General features: G+C 51.4%; 1 protein-coding gene across 2 annotated transcripts in view; it reads left to right on the forward strand.

Annotated features, from left to right (window-relative positions):
- Window positions 1-483: 483 nt before the first annotated feature.
- Window positions 484-13,959, forward strand: part of LOC115121384 (KH domain-containing, RNA-binding, signal transduction-associated protein 1-like) — a 28,752-nt gene continuing 15,276 nt past the window's right edge. For both annotated transcript variants that reach the window (XM_029650464.2, XM_029650465.2), the window contains exons 1-4: window positions 484-825; window positions 4,135-4,259; window positions 11,492-11,608; window positions 12,646-12,792. In XM_029650464.2, coding sequence (XP_029506324.1) covers window positions 729-825; window positions 4,135-4,259; window positions 11,492-11,608; window positions 12,646-12,792 — 486 coding nt within the window. In that variant the 5' untranslated portion in view covers window positions 484-728. The remainder of the gene's footprint in view (window positions 826-4,134; window positions 4,260-11,491; window positions 11,609-12,645; window positions 12,793-13,959) is intronic.

Consider the following 13,959-nt stretch of genomic DNA (forward strand, 5'->3'; position numbering starts at 1 on the left):
CTTAATAATGTCTTAATCAAAATTACGGATTGCCTCTTATCCGCTTGTCGTCCCATTATGCCATAGTTTGTACGTTTCAATTGTCATTAGAAACAACATTTCTTTAAGCAAGTTAGCCATATCAGCTATGTTTTTTAAAGGCACTAAATGAGGCTGAAGGAACTGTTTTGCTGCCAGACAAGGTTCTGCTGATAGCCAGGTGTTGCAGTGGTAAGATGTTGGGACTTCTGTTGGGGCAGCTTTATGTAGGCCATGTGTGGGCACCGTTTGTCACCGTTATGGAGCAACTAATGTAATGTAATGTATTGTTTAGTGTTGTGTTGTGTAGTGGATTTGCTGGCATGCACACCACTTTTTTTTGTTGCCCCACCAAGATTTATATGCCAAAATCGCCACTGGGTGGCGCCAAAGCAGCGGGCAGTAAACCTATCTCACTGAGCTCACTTCCGTTAATTCTTTATTCGACAGTCGCATGCATCCGTCTCCATTTTCAACAGGCAAAGCCGCGACAGGAGCACCCAGCCGCCCTCGTCAGCAGCCGTGCGGTAACAGCGAGAGCAATACATGCGAAGCAGCGAAATTAATCTGCACGAATAAGTGGATATTCACGCACTGATTACATCATTTTACTGGACTATTTATTCTACTGTTGTTGTTTATGTTTTCTATCCACCCGAAGTTTGTTTTTAATTGCCCAATTCGCATTTCTAACTGATTTCCAACTCAAAATGGAGAATCAAGAAGGCAAATATCTCCCGGAGCTCCTCGCGGAGAAAGACAGTCTGGACGTGTCATTTACGCACGCGATGAAACTTTTATCCGCAGGTAAAAACAAATGTCATTAGCAACATTTTGCCGCGTCCTTCGTTCAAAAGGATGTATATTTTATGCGTTAAGTTTTTTGTTGTTGTTGTTGCTTTGTGCGTTTTGAAAAGGACGCACCCAGGCTGGATTGTGTGCACCAAACGGGACGGGTATAGCGGTTCTGTAAAACCCTGCAAACAACACATCCTTTCATAGCCTTTCTACGACCCGTTACCACACCGCAGTTCGGCTACAGTGTGACACGTGATCTAGACACGGTTTTAGCGTTGGAAACTAATGGTTGAATGGGAACCATTTCTAGTCGAGTTTACGAACTTCCCCTTTCTGAAATACCGAACTCACTTGAAAATGCGCAAGAAGTAGCCTAACCAAAATCCTTCTTTCAAAGCTGCAGCTCCCTCTATACATGGACAGAATGGGTTTTCTATAGCCAATGTCCGCAACCCCGAGAGGGAGTATGATAGGATGCTCTCGGGTCTTTTTTGTTGTTGTCTGGCAGATACAGTACAGCCCTTTATTGTGTGTGTGTGGTATAGTAGGTCACAGCAAATCACTATCACCAAAACTGAAAAGTATGTTTCCTGTTCTCTGGTTGGTAGGCCTAAAATATAGTTTATTTTGGATAGAAAGAATGATATTCAGAGCTGGATGTAGGTCACTTTGACATGTGTATAATCACATGTCAACGCTTACCAGTTGTGGTTGTTTATTTTGTATAGCCTACTATTGAAGCGAAAGTTGTGAGCGTGGAAAAGACAACTAGGCTAGGTTCTTGTAACGGCTTCAATTTGATACATTATAACTTGTGTGTCGATATGTTGACACGTTGTAACTGCGTGTGTAACAATATTTGTATCGCCACAGTGTAATAATGTATGGTAGGGTTTGTCTGCAAAAACACGTGTCCTGTTCCTATTCGGTCAGTGATAGACGCTATATGTTTATGGGCCGGTTTCCCGGACACCGTTGATGTCTAGTCCCGGACCAAAAAATGACCTTCAATGGAGAATCTTCATTGAAATTACAGTAGGTTTTAGTCCAGGCCTGCGCTTAATTTGTGTTTTAGAAACCCGCCCCTTCTGTTAAATCAGACGATCAACATATTACAGATAAGACGTTGAAAGGTTGTTAAACGTCTCCGGAAGGTGTATAGCCTCGACTTCCAGCTGGATCTGACACACTTTTTCCACGATGAAATATGTTTTCTCCATAGGTCCTTTCCAACCATGTGTTTCTCATTACAACACGGACCTTCTGGAATTAAAATCTAGCACTGGTACTCTAGCCTACCATTTGATGGGGGTGCGGATCTAGTTTTATAGATAATTGTGTAGCCGGATGTGGCCTGAATTGTGAGAAGAAAAAAAAAGCGTTCGTCAGTTTTTCATAAATTGTGTGCGTGTGTTGTTGGGACGCGTGTGCAACACTATCAATACCAGTCAGTGTCTTTTGTGATCACACATGAAGGGGTGCTTCTTCATTGCTGCTAGATAAATGTATCGCAGTGAATCACAAAGCTACCTGGAAATGTCAGGTTAAATCAGCCCGATGCCGTGTTTGATGTTACTGACCTCGATAAAGATAATCTGTCACGAGCTCATCCTAAAGACCGAGACTGGGACCCGGCTGTGACTGTCCTGTCACCTTTTTAAAATGTAAATGTCAACCAAATGCTGTCTGAACGATATGGCTAAATACATGCCTACTATACAGGTGTGTATGACAGGTGTAAAACAGGTTGCATAAGTTAGCTACTGTATATCTCACCGTGGAACCTTTGTCCAGACCTTTATAATCATTCAGATTGTAGTGCTAGATATGACTAGCGTGCTACAGAGCCTGTACATGGCTGTAGTAGTGTTGTGACTGGTTGAATAAGTACAGAACAATAGATGCATAGTGGCACATGGTTCAATGTGTGTGCAGCACAGCAGCCACCCAGACACAGCAGCCACCCAGACACTAGCAGACCTCTGGCTCCCAGACACAGCAGCCACCCAGACACTAGCAGACCTCTGGCTCCCAGACACAGCAGCCACCCAGACACAGCAGCCACCCAGACACAGCAGCCACCCAGACACTAGCAGACCTCTGGCAGCCACCCAGACACTAGCAGACCTCTGGCTCCCAGACACAGCAGCCAGCCACCCAGACACAGCAGCCACCCAGACACTAGCAGACCTCTGGCTCCCAGACACAGCAGCCACCCAGACACTAGCAGACCTCTGGCTCCCAGCTGGTAGTGTAGTTGACACGTTTGCATGTGGCTGAGACACTGTCAGGCGGTCGCGTTATGCCGTACTATAGACTTTAAGGCTCTTCCATGGCTGTGAGGCGGTGGTCTGAAATGAATGGCGTTGTACCGTACTATAGACTTTAAGGCTCTTCCATGGCTGTGAGGCGGTGGTCTGAAATGAATGGCGTTGTACCGTACTATAGACTTTAAGGCTCTTCCATGGCTGTGAGGCGGTGGTCTGAAATGAATGGTGTTGTACCGTACTATAGACTTTAAGGCTCTTCCATGGCTGTGAGGCGGTGGTCTGAAATGAATTACCGTACTATAGACTTTAAGGCTCTTCCATGGCTGTGAGGCGGTGGTCTGAAATGAATGGTGTTGTACCGTACTATAGACTTTAAGGCTCTTCCATGGCTGTGAGGCGGTGGTCTGAAATGAATGGCGTTGTACCGTACTATAGACTTTAAGGCTCTTCCATGGCTGTGAGGCGGTGGTCTGAAATGAATGGCGTTGTACCGTACTATAGACTTTAAGGCTCTTCCATGGCTGTGAGGCGGTGGTCTGAAATGAATGGCGTTGTACCGTACTATAGACTTTAAGGCTCTTCCATGACTGTATGACTTCTAACAAGTCAATGGTCTGGTAATTAGAGGTGTAACATGCAGAAATAGCTCTGCCATTTCCTGGTTGCAAAACTTGGACTAGTTTAGATAAACTGAAATTATTTGACCCAAAAAAAAAAAAAAAAAGCTGTGTAGAGAATCATTGTATCATCTTAACCGCTGTGATATATATTTTCAATGACCCACAATTCTTACATTTTCAGCTGTTTGGAGCTGATGTACAAAATCGAAAGTAAAAGTAAGAATAGAGAGCATAGAAATATCTCACATAGATCGTATCTACAGATCTATCACTCACATTTCTATGTGAATTTGGTCAGGTCGCCCCCACCCCTAAAAAAAAGACCTATTGCGGCTTTAATGTTTTCACAGTAATTACATTAAGTGGTATCTAAATTGTTATAACATAGTAAGATTTTGTGTGAGAATGAATTTAATTCTCCCTTGTAGAAATCGAGAGAATCCAGAAAGGTGAGCCCAAGAAGGAAGGAGGAGACGCGTATTTGGACCTTTTCACCGTCAAGAATATCAAACTGAAGGAACGCGTGCTCATACCCGTCAAACAGTATCCGAGGGTAAGCCTTCCACCTCTCTTTTCCCCTTCCTTCAGCAGCAGGGCTTGGAATGCATGGGTGACTGTGGGGGGGGGGTCAAACAGTATCCGAGGGTAAGCCTTCCACCTCTCTTTTCCCCTTCCTTCAGCAGCAGGGCTTGGAATGCATGGGTGACTGTGGGGGGTCAAACAGTATCCGAGGGTAAGCCTTCTACCTCTCTTTTCCCTTCCTTCAGCAGCAGGGCTTGGAATGCATGGGTGACTGTGGGGGGTCAAACAGTATCCGAGGGTAAGCCTTCCACCTCTCTTTTCCCCTTCCTTCAGCAGCAGGGCTTGGAATGCATGGGTGACTGTGGGGGTCAAACAGTATCCGAGGGTAAGCCTTCCACCTCTCTTTTCCCCTTCCTTCAGCAGCAGGGCTTGGAATGCATGGGTGACTGTGTGTGGGGGGTCAAACAGTATCCGAGGGTAAGCCTTCCACCTCTCTTTTCCCCTTCCTTCAGCAGCAGGGCTTGGAATGCATGGGTGACTGTGTGGGGGGTCAAACAGTATCCGAGGGTAAGCCTTCCACCTCTCTTTTCCCCTTCCTTCAGCAGCAGGGCTTGGAATGCATGGGTGACTGTGGGGGGGGGAATCAAACGAGATTACAGAGTAGGAGTGTCTAAATGTTGGCCAACTTACTATTGTTTGACCCCCCCCCTCCCCCAAGGTGCCGATACGATATGTATATAGTTCCTCATGATTCTATATGTATTGTGATTCCATACAGTGAGGTAGAAGAGAGGTAGAAGGCTTACCCTCGGATACTGTTTGACCCCCCCCTCCCCCAAGGTGCCGATACGATATGTATATAGTTCCTCATGATTCTATTTGTATTGTGATTCCATACTGTGATTTTATACAGTTCCATGTTCCAAACATATTTCTCATCATATGTCTGCTGCAGAGGGACAAGAGGGAGCCTTTGGAAAACAGTAGAATAGACTAAGATACAGTAGAACAGACTAAGATACAGTAGAACAGACTAAGATACAGTAGAACAGACTAAGATACAGTAGAACAGACTAAGATACAGTAGAATAGACTAAGATACAGTAGAACAGACTAAGATACAGTAGAACAGACTAAGATACAGTAGAACAGACTAAGATACAGTAGAACAGACTAAGATACAGTAGAACAGACTAAGATACAGTAGAACAGACTAAGATACAGTAGAACAGACTAAGATACAGTAGAACAGACTAAGATACAGTAGAATAGACTAAGATACAGTAGAACAGACTAAGATACAGTAGAACAGACTAAGATACAGTAGAACAGACTAAGATACAGTAGAATAGACTAAGATACAGTAGAAAGACTAAGATACAGTAGAATAGACTAAGATACAGTAGGTGACTCCACTTAGACCAGGGAGACTGCCAACTTTCTCTAGACAGGGTTCCTTAAATCAGAGCGTTGATGTCTAGAGTAGTTCTGGTTGTATTTGAGTAAGGTTCCCTAATCGGTCAGAGATTCTGGTCACCCAGGGTCCCAGTGTCAGCAGCTGATTAGAAGGAGAGAGAAGGAGAATAAGAAGTGTTTTATTTATTATGAAATGGATTATTAATCCATTTCCTGGTCCCTCGTTATTTTAAGTAGCACTAAAACTCTATTTATATGGTGATTACATGGTAGGCAGAACTTTGCACGATGTGTGACCACGGGCTGCCTGACCACGGGCTGCCTGACCACGGGCTGCCTGACCACGGGCTGCCTGACCACGGGCTGCCTATGACCACGGGCTGCCTGACCACGGGCTGCCTATGACCACGGGCTGCCTGACCACGGGCTGCCTGACCACGGGCTGCCTATGACCACGGGCTGCCTGACCACGGGCTGCCTATGACCACGGGCTGCCTATGACCACGGGCTGCCTGACCACGGGGTGCCTGACCACGGGCTGCCTATGACCACTGGCTGCCTGTGACCACGGGCTGCCTATGACCACTGGCTGCCTATGACCACGGGCTGCCTGTGACCACGGGCTGCCTATGACCACTGGCTGCCTGTGACCACGGGCTGCCTATGACCACGGGCTGCCTATGACCACGGGCTGCCTATGACCACGGGCTGCCTATGACCACGGGCTGCCTATGACCACGGGCTGCCTATGACCACGGGCTGCCTATGACCACGGGCTGCCTATGACCACGGGCTGCCTGACCACGGGGTGCCTGACCACGGGGTGCCTGACCACGGGGTGCCTGACCACGGGCTGCCTATGACCACGGGCTGCCTATGACCACGGGCTGCCTGACCACGGGCTGCGTGTGACCACGGGCTGCGTGTGACCACGGGCTACCTGACCACGGGCTGCCTGACCACGGGCTGCCTGACCACTGGGTGCCTGACCACTGGGTGCGTGACCACGGGCTGCCTATGACCACAGGCTGCCTGTGACCACGGGCTGCCTATGACCACGGGCTGCCTGTGACCACGGGCTGCCTGTGACCACGGGCTGCCTATGACCACGGGCTGCCTATGACCACGGGCTGCCTATGACCACGGGCTGCCTGACCACGGGCTGCCTATGACCACTGGCTGCCTGTGACCACGGGCTGCCTATGACCACGGGCTGCCTGACCACGGGCTGCCTATGACCACGGGCTGCCTGACCACGGGCTGCCTGACCACTGGGTGCCTGACCACGGGCTGCCTATGACCACGGGCTGCCTATGACCACGGGCTGCCTATGACCACGGGCTGCGTGTGACCACGGGCTGCGTGTGACCACGGGCTACCTGACCACGGGCTGCCTGACCACTGGGTGCGTGACCACGGGCTGCCTATGACCACGGGCTGCCTATGACCACGGGGTGCGAGACCACGGGCTGCCTATGACCACTGGCTGCCTATGACCACGGGGTGCGAGACCACGGGCTGCCTATGACCACGGGCTGCCTATGACCACTGGCTGCCTGTGACCACGGGCTGCCTATGACCACGGGCTGCCTGACCACTGGCTGCCTATGACCACTGGCTGCCTGTGACCACAGGCTGCCTATGACCACGGGGTGCGAGACCACGGGCTGCCTATGACCACGGGCTGCCTATGACCACTGGCTGCCTATGACCACGGGCTGCCTATGACCACTGGCTGCCTATGACCACGGGCTGCCTATGACCACTGGCTGCCTATGACCACGGGCTGCCTGTGACCACGGGCTGCCTATGACCACTGGCTGCCTATGACCACGGGGTGCGAGACCACGGGCTGCCTGACCACTGGCTGCCTATGACCACGGGCTGCCTGTGACCACGGGCTGCCTGTGACCACGGGCTGCCTATGACCACGGGCTGCCTATGACCACGGGCTGCCTGTGACCACGGGCTGCCTGACCATGCTGCCTATGACCTGGCTGCCTGTGACCACGGGCTGCCTATGACCACGGGCTGCCTATGACCACTGGCTGCCTATGACCACGGGCTGCCTATGACCACTGGCTGCCTGTGACCACGGGCTGCCTATGACCACTGGCTGCCTATGACCACTGGCTGCCTATGACCACGGGCTGCCTATGACCACTGGCTGCCTATGACCACGGGCTGCCTGACCACTGGCTGCCTATGACCACGGGCTGCCTGTGACCACGGGCTGCCTGTGACCACGGGCTGCCTGTGACCACGGGCTGCCTGTGACCACGGGCTGCCTGTGACCACGGGCTGCCTGTGACCACGGGCTGCCTATGACCACGGGCTGCCTATGACCACGGGCTGCCTGTGACCACGGGCTGCCTGTGACCACGGGCTGCCTATGACCACTGGCTGCCTGTGACCACGGGCTGCCTGTGACCACGGGCTGCCTATGACCACTGGCTGCCTGTGACCACGGGCTGCCTATGACCACAGGCTGCCTGACCACTGGGTGCGTGACCACGGGCTGCCTGACCACGGGCTGCCTATGACCACGGGGTGCCTGTGACCACGGGCTGCCTGACCACGGCTCATTTGCAGCCAGTGGTCACGGGCTGCCTATGACCACGGGCTGCCTGACCACGGGGTGCCTGACCACGGGCTGCCTATGACCACGGGCTGCCTATGACCACGGGCTGCCTGACCACGGGCTGCGTGTGACCACGGGCTACCTGACCACGGGCTGCCTGACCACGGGCTGCCTGACCACTGGGTGCGTGACCACGGGCTGCCTATGACCACGGGCTGCCTATGACCACGGGGTGCGAGACCACGGGCTGCTTATGACCACTGGCTGTCTATGACCACGTGGTGCGAGACCACGGGCTGCCTATGACCACGGGCTGCCTATGACCACTGGCTGCCTGTGACCACTGGCTGCCTGTGACCACGGGCTGCCTATGACCACGGGCTGCCTGTGACCACTGGCTGCCTGTGACCACGGGCTGCCTATGACCACGGGCTGCCTGACCACTGGCTGCCTATGACCACTGGCTGCCTGTGACCACGGGCTGCCTATGACCACGGGGTGCGAGACCACGGGCTGCCTATGACCACGGGCTGCCTATGACCACGGGCTGCCTATGACCACGGGCTGCCTATGACCACTGGCTGCCTGTGACCACGGGCTGCCTGACCACGGGCTGCCTGACCACTGGGTGCGTGACCACGGGCTGCCTATGACCACGGGCTGCCTATGACCACGGGCTGCTTATGACCACGGGCTGCTTATGACCACTGGCTGTCTATGACCACGTGGTGCGAGACCACGGGCTGCCTATGACCACGGGCTGCCTATGACCACTGGCTGCCTGTGACCACTGGCTGCCTGTGACCACGGGCTGCCTATGACCACGGGCTGCCTATGACCACTGGCTGCCTGTGACCACTGGCTGCCTGTGACCACTGGCTGCCTGTGACCACGGGCTGCCTGACCACTGCGAGACCACGGGCTGCCTATGACCACGGGCTGCCTATGACCACGGGCTGCCTATGACCACGGGCTGCCTATGACCACGGGCTGCCTATGACCACTGGCTGCCTGTGACCACGGGCTGCCTGTGACCACGGGCTGCCTGTGACCACGGGCTGCCTATGACCACTGGCTGCCTATGACCACGGGCTGCCTATGACCACTGGCTGCCTATGACCACGGGCTGCCTGTGACCACGGGCTGCCTATGACCACTGGCTGCCTGTGACCACGGGCTGCCTATGACCACGGGCTGCCTGACCACGGGCTGCCTATGACCACTGGCTGCTGACCACGGGCTGCCTGTGACCACGGGCTGCCCTATGACCACTGGCTGCCTGTGACCACGGGCTGCCTATGACCACGGGCTGCCTGACCACGGGCTGCCTATGACCACGGGCTGCCTATGACCACGGGCTGCCTATGACCACTGGCTGCCTATGACCACTGGCTGCCTATGACCACGGGCTGCCTGACCACGGGCTGCCTGACCACGGGCTGCCTGACCACGGGCTGCCTGACCACGGGCTCCCTGACCACGGGCTGCCTGACCACGGGCTGCCTGTGACCACGGGGTGCCTGACCACTGGGTGCATATGACCACGGGGTGCGTGTGACCACAGGCTGCGTGACCACAGGGTGTGGTGTGTACAGCCGTTCTACCAGTCTGCGGCTTGCACAATTGTTCCATTACAGTTGCTTCATGTTTCAAATGGTTTTGTTGCCCAGTTCCTTACACTATTGAAGGTCTGACACATTTCTATTGGGAAAGGCGATATGACCCATAGTGATGTGTGGGTTGACTCATAACCCGCTGTTCCTGTGGTTATATCTGCAGGGCAGTCGTGTTTAGGGTCATCTCTGCAAAAGAAGAAGAAATGACAGAGAAATGTATCGACGTCAACTAGATTGAAGCCTTCATTCTATCCCTTTATGACATCATTCATTCTATCCCTTTATGACATCATTCATTCTATCCCTTTATGACATCATTCATTCTATCCCTTTATGACATTCTGTTGAGCCAGAGTTTATCTAGTTTTCTATAGGGCAACATGTAACGACAGAAGAGAAGCTGCATCTATCTAATTGTAGACAAGTTCACTATCAAATAGCCTACCAAAAATGTTGGGAATTCTAAGCAGAAACATCTAATTTAGGCCCCCAAAAAATTGTGCACCCCCCTGTCAAAAAATGGTGCACCCCCCTGTCAAAAAAATGGTGCACCCCCCCTGTCAAAAAATGGTGCACCCCCCCTGTCAAAAAATGGTGCACCCCCTGTCAAAAAATGGTGCACCCCCCTGTCAAAAAATGGTGCACCCCCCTGTCAAAAAATGGTGCACCCCCCCTGTCAAAAAATGGTGCACCCCCCTGTCAAAAAATGGTGCACCCCCCTGTCAAAAAATGGTGCACCCCCCTGTCAAAAAATGGTGCACCCCCTGTCAAAAAAAAAATCGTCAAAAAATGGTGCACCCCTGTCAAAAATCGTGCACCCCCTGTCAAAAATGTGCACCCCCTGTCAAAAAAATCGCACCCCCTGTCAAAAAATCGTGCACCCCCTGTCAAAAAATCGTGCACCCCCACCCTGTCAAAAAATCGTGCACCCCCCACCCTGTCAAAAAATCGCACCCCCTGTCAAAAAACCCCCACCCTGTCAAAAAATCAAAAATCGCACCCCCTGTCAAAAAATCGTGCACCCCCCCGTCAAAAGTAATTTTGCCGTCTCTGACTGTATCCTACAGAGCATGTTCTATATTAGCAGGTCGGGGGTGTGGCCTCTGACTTCCACTTAATCACATGTATAGTCGGCAGTTACGTGTGGGTTATTAGCAGATACGTGTGGGTTATTAGCAGATACGTGTGGGTTATTAGCAGATACGTGTGGGTTATTAGCAGATACGTGTGGGTTATTAGCAGTTACATGTTACGTGTGGGTTATTAGCAGTTACGTGTGGGTTATTAGCAGTTACGTGTTACGTGTGGGTTATTAGCAGTTACGTGTGGGTTATTAGCAGTTACGTGTGGGTTATTAGCAGTTACGTGTGGGTTATTAGCAGATACGTGTGGGTTATTAGCAGTTACGTGTGGGTTATTAGCAGTTACGTGTGGGTTATTAGCAGCTACGTGTGGGTTATTAGCAGTTACGTGCGGGTTATTAGCGTGTGGGTGCGGGTGACCCATGCACCACTAATGACCCACACAGAAACACTATGGTTTATGCAACAAGTACAGAACACACAGCCATATGCTTCCCTGCACGCTGGTACACAAGGAACCTCGCAGATATTCTGTGGTCTAAACCTGTCTTGTTTGTCCTGTTTCCAGTTCAACTTTGTGGGGAAGATTCTTGGCCCTCAGGGCAACACAATCAAACGCCTTCAGGAAGAGACTGGGGCCAAGATCTCTGTACTGGGCAAAGGTTCCATGAGGGACAAGGCGAAGGTGAGTGAGCTGATGCACACCTGTTACACTCACCTGGCACGTTACACTCACCTGGCACGTTACACTCACCTGGCACGTTACACTCACCTGGCACGCTACACTCCCCTGGCACGTTACACTCACCTGGCACGTTACAGACACCTGGCACGTTACAGACACCTGGCACGTTACAGACACCTGGCACGTTACAGACACCTGGCACGTTACAGACACCTGGCACGTTACGCTCACCTGGCACGTTACGCCCACCTGGCACGTTACGCCCACCTGGCACGTTACGCTCACCTGGCACGCTACGCTCACCTGGCACGCTACGCTCACCTGGCACGCTACGCTCACCTGGCACGCTACACTCACCTGGCACGCTCACCTGGCACGCGTTACACTCACCTGGAACGTTACACTCACCTGGCACGTTACAGACACCTGGCACGTTACAGACACCTGGCACGTTACGCTCACCTGGCACATTACGCCCACCTGGCACACTCACCTGGCACGCTACGCTCACCTGGCACGCTACGCTCACCTGGCACGCTACACTCACCTGGCACGCTACACTCACCTGGCACGCTACACTCACCTGGCACGCTACACTCACCTGGCACGTTACACTCACCTGGCACGTTACACCCACCTGGCACGTTACACTCACCTGGCACGTTACACTCACCTGGCACGCTACACTCACCTGGCACGTTACACTCACCTGGCACGCTACACTCACCTGGCACGCTACACTCACCCGGCACGCTACACTCACCCGGCACGTTACACTCACCCGGCACGTTACACTCACCTGGCACGCTACACTCACCTGGCACGTTACAGACACCTGGCACGTTACACCTACCTGGCACGTTACACTCACCTGGCACGTTACACTCACCTGGCACGCTACACTCACCTGGCACGTTACACACACCTGGCACGTTACACACCTGGCACGTTACAGACACCTGGCACGTTACACACCCAGACCGAAGGGGCTGGTCTTCCTCAATTAACTCTCTAACTGTCCTGTGTTGTTGCTTCAGGAGGAGGGTCTGAGGAAAGGTGGCGAGGCCAAGTACGCACACCTGTCTATGGAGCTGCATGTCTTCATCGAGGTGTTTGCCCCCGTGCCCGAGGCTTACCTACGTATGGCGCACGCCATGGAGGAAGTCAAGAAGTTCCTGTTTCCTGTGAGTGGAAGTAGAATTTTATTAAGTGTGGTGGTTCTGTAAGTTCCAGTGCTTTGTTTCGTAACTTTTATTTTCCCTGTCTGCCCCTAAAAAATAATAATAATAAAGTTGCATCCAACTATGCATCCTCAGAGCAGTGCTGTACGGGAACCATTTTAGTGTCTCTGAAAAAAAACACAAAATGGGAAGGTTCTATGAAGAACCAAACAAAACCTGAACCATTTCGGCCCTCTAGGACCAGAGTTGCTGTGTGGTTTTACGCCTTATTTACATATTTCCCAGGGTCCCTTTTTCTAGTGAATTTTCAAGTTACTATTACCACCATGGCTGTGTTTGCTAGTGACAGACATGATTGTTGTATTCATTTTTAGTCTTGTGGCCTTCACCAAGTGGCCTCCTAAGTGAATGTTGTCATTCAAATTTCAATACATATTTCATAAGGCCTTTTTTAAGGGCCTAGTTTTTCCCTAATACAGTATCCTGAAACTCCAAGTTTACTCCCTTTTTAAGGGCCTAGTTTTTCCCTAATACAGTATCCTGAAAATCCTAGTTTACTCCCTTTTTAAGGGCCTAGTTTTTCCCTAATACAGTATCCTGAAAATCCTAGTTTACTCCCTTTTTAAGGGCCTAGTTTTACCCTAATACAGTATCCTGAAACTCCAAGTTTACTCCCTTTTTAAGGGCCTAGTTTACAGGCTGCATCAAACTGCAAATCACATTATACTGGCTTGCGAAGTAAGTGTGGGAATATCCAACATTTGGATTTGTTATTCACCTGCAACATGCAATCAGAATGACTGCCAGGGTAGGATTTAAAATATCACACTACATAAACCATTTAAACTGTAACTAGCATTTCAGCAACGTGTGCAATAAGTCCAAGTAACAGATTGGAATAGTTTAGAAAAATGCTTTTATTTATGTTTAGGGCTTCCAAGTGGTGCAGCGGTCTAAAACACTGCATCTCAGTGCTAGAGGCGTCACTACAGATCCTGGTTCGATTCCCGGCGGTAATTGGGAGTCCCATAGGGCGGCACACAATTGGCCCAGCGTCGTCCGGGTTAGGGTTTGGCCGGGATAGGCTGCCGTTGTAAAATAAGAATTTGTTCTTAACTTACTTGCCTAGTTAAATAAAGATTAAATAAAACATATTTGAAAAGCATAACA

This window comes from Oncorhynchus nerka, linkage group LG7 (genome assembly GCF_034236695.1).
Source record: "Oncorhynchus nerka isolate Pitt River linkage group LG7, Oner_Uvic_2.0, whole genome shotgun sequence".
NCBI lineage: Eukaryota > Metazoa > Chordata > Actinopteri > Salmoniformes > Salmonidae > Oncorhynchus > Oncorhynchus nerka.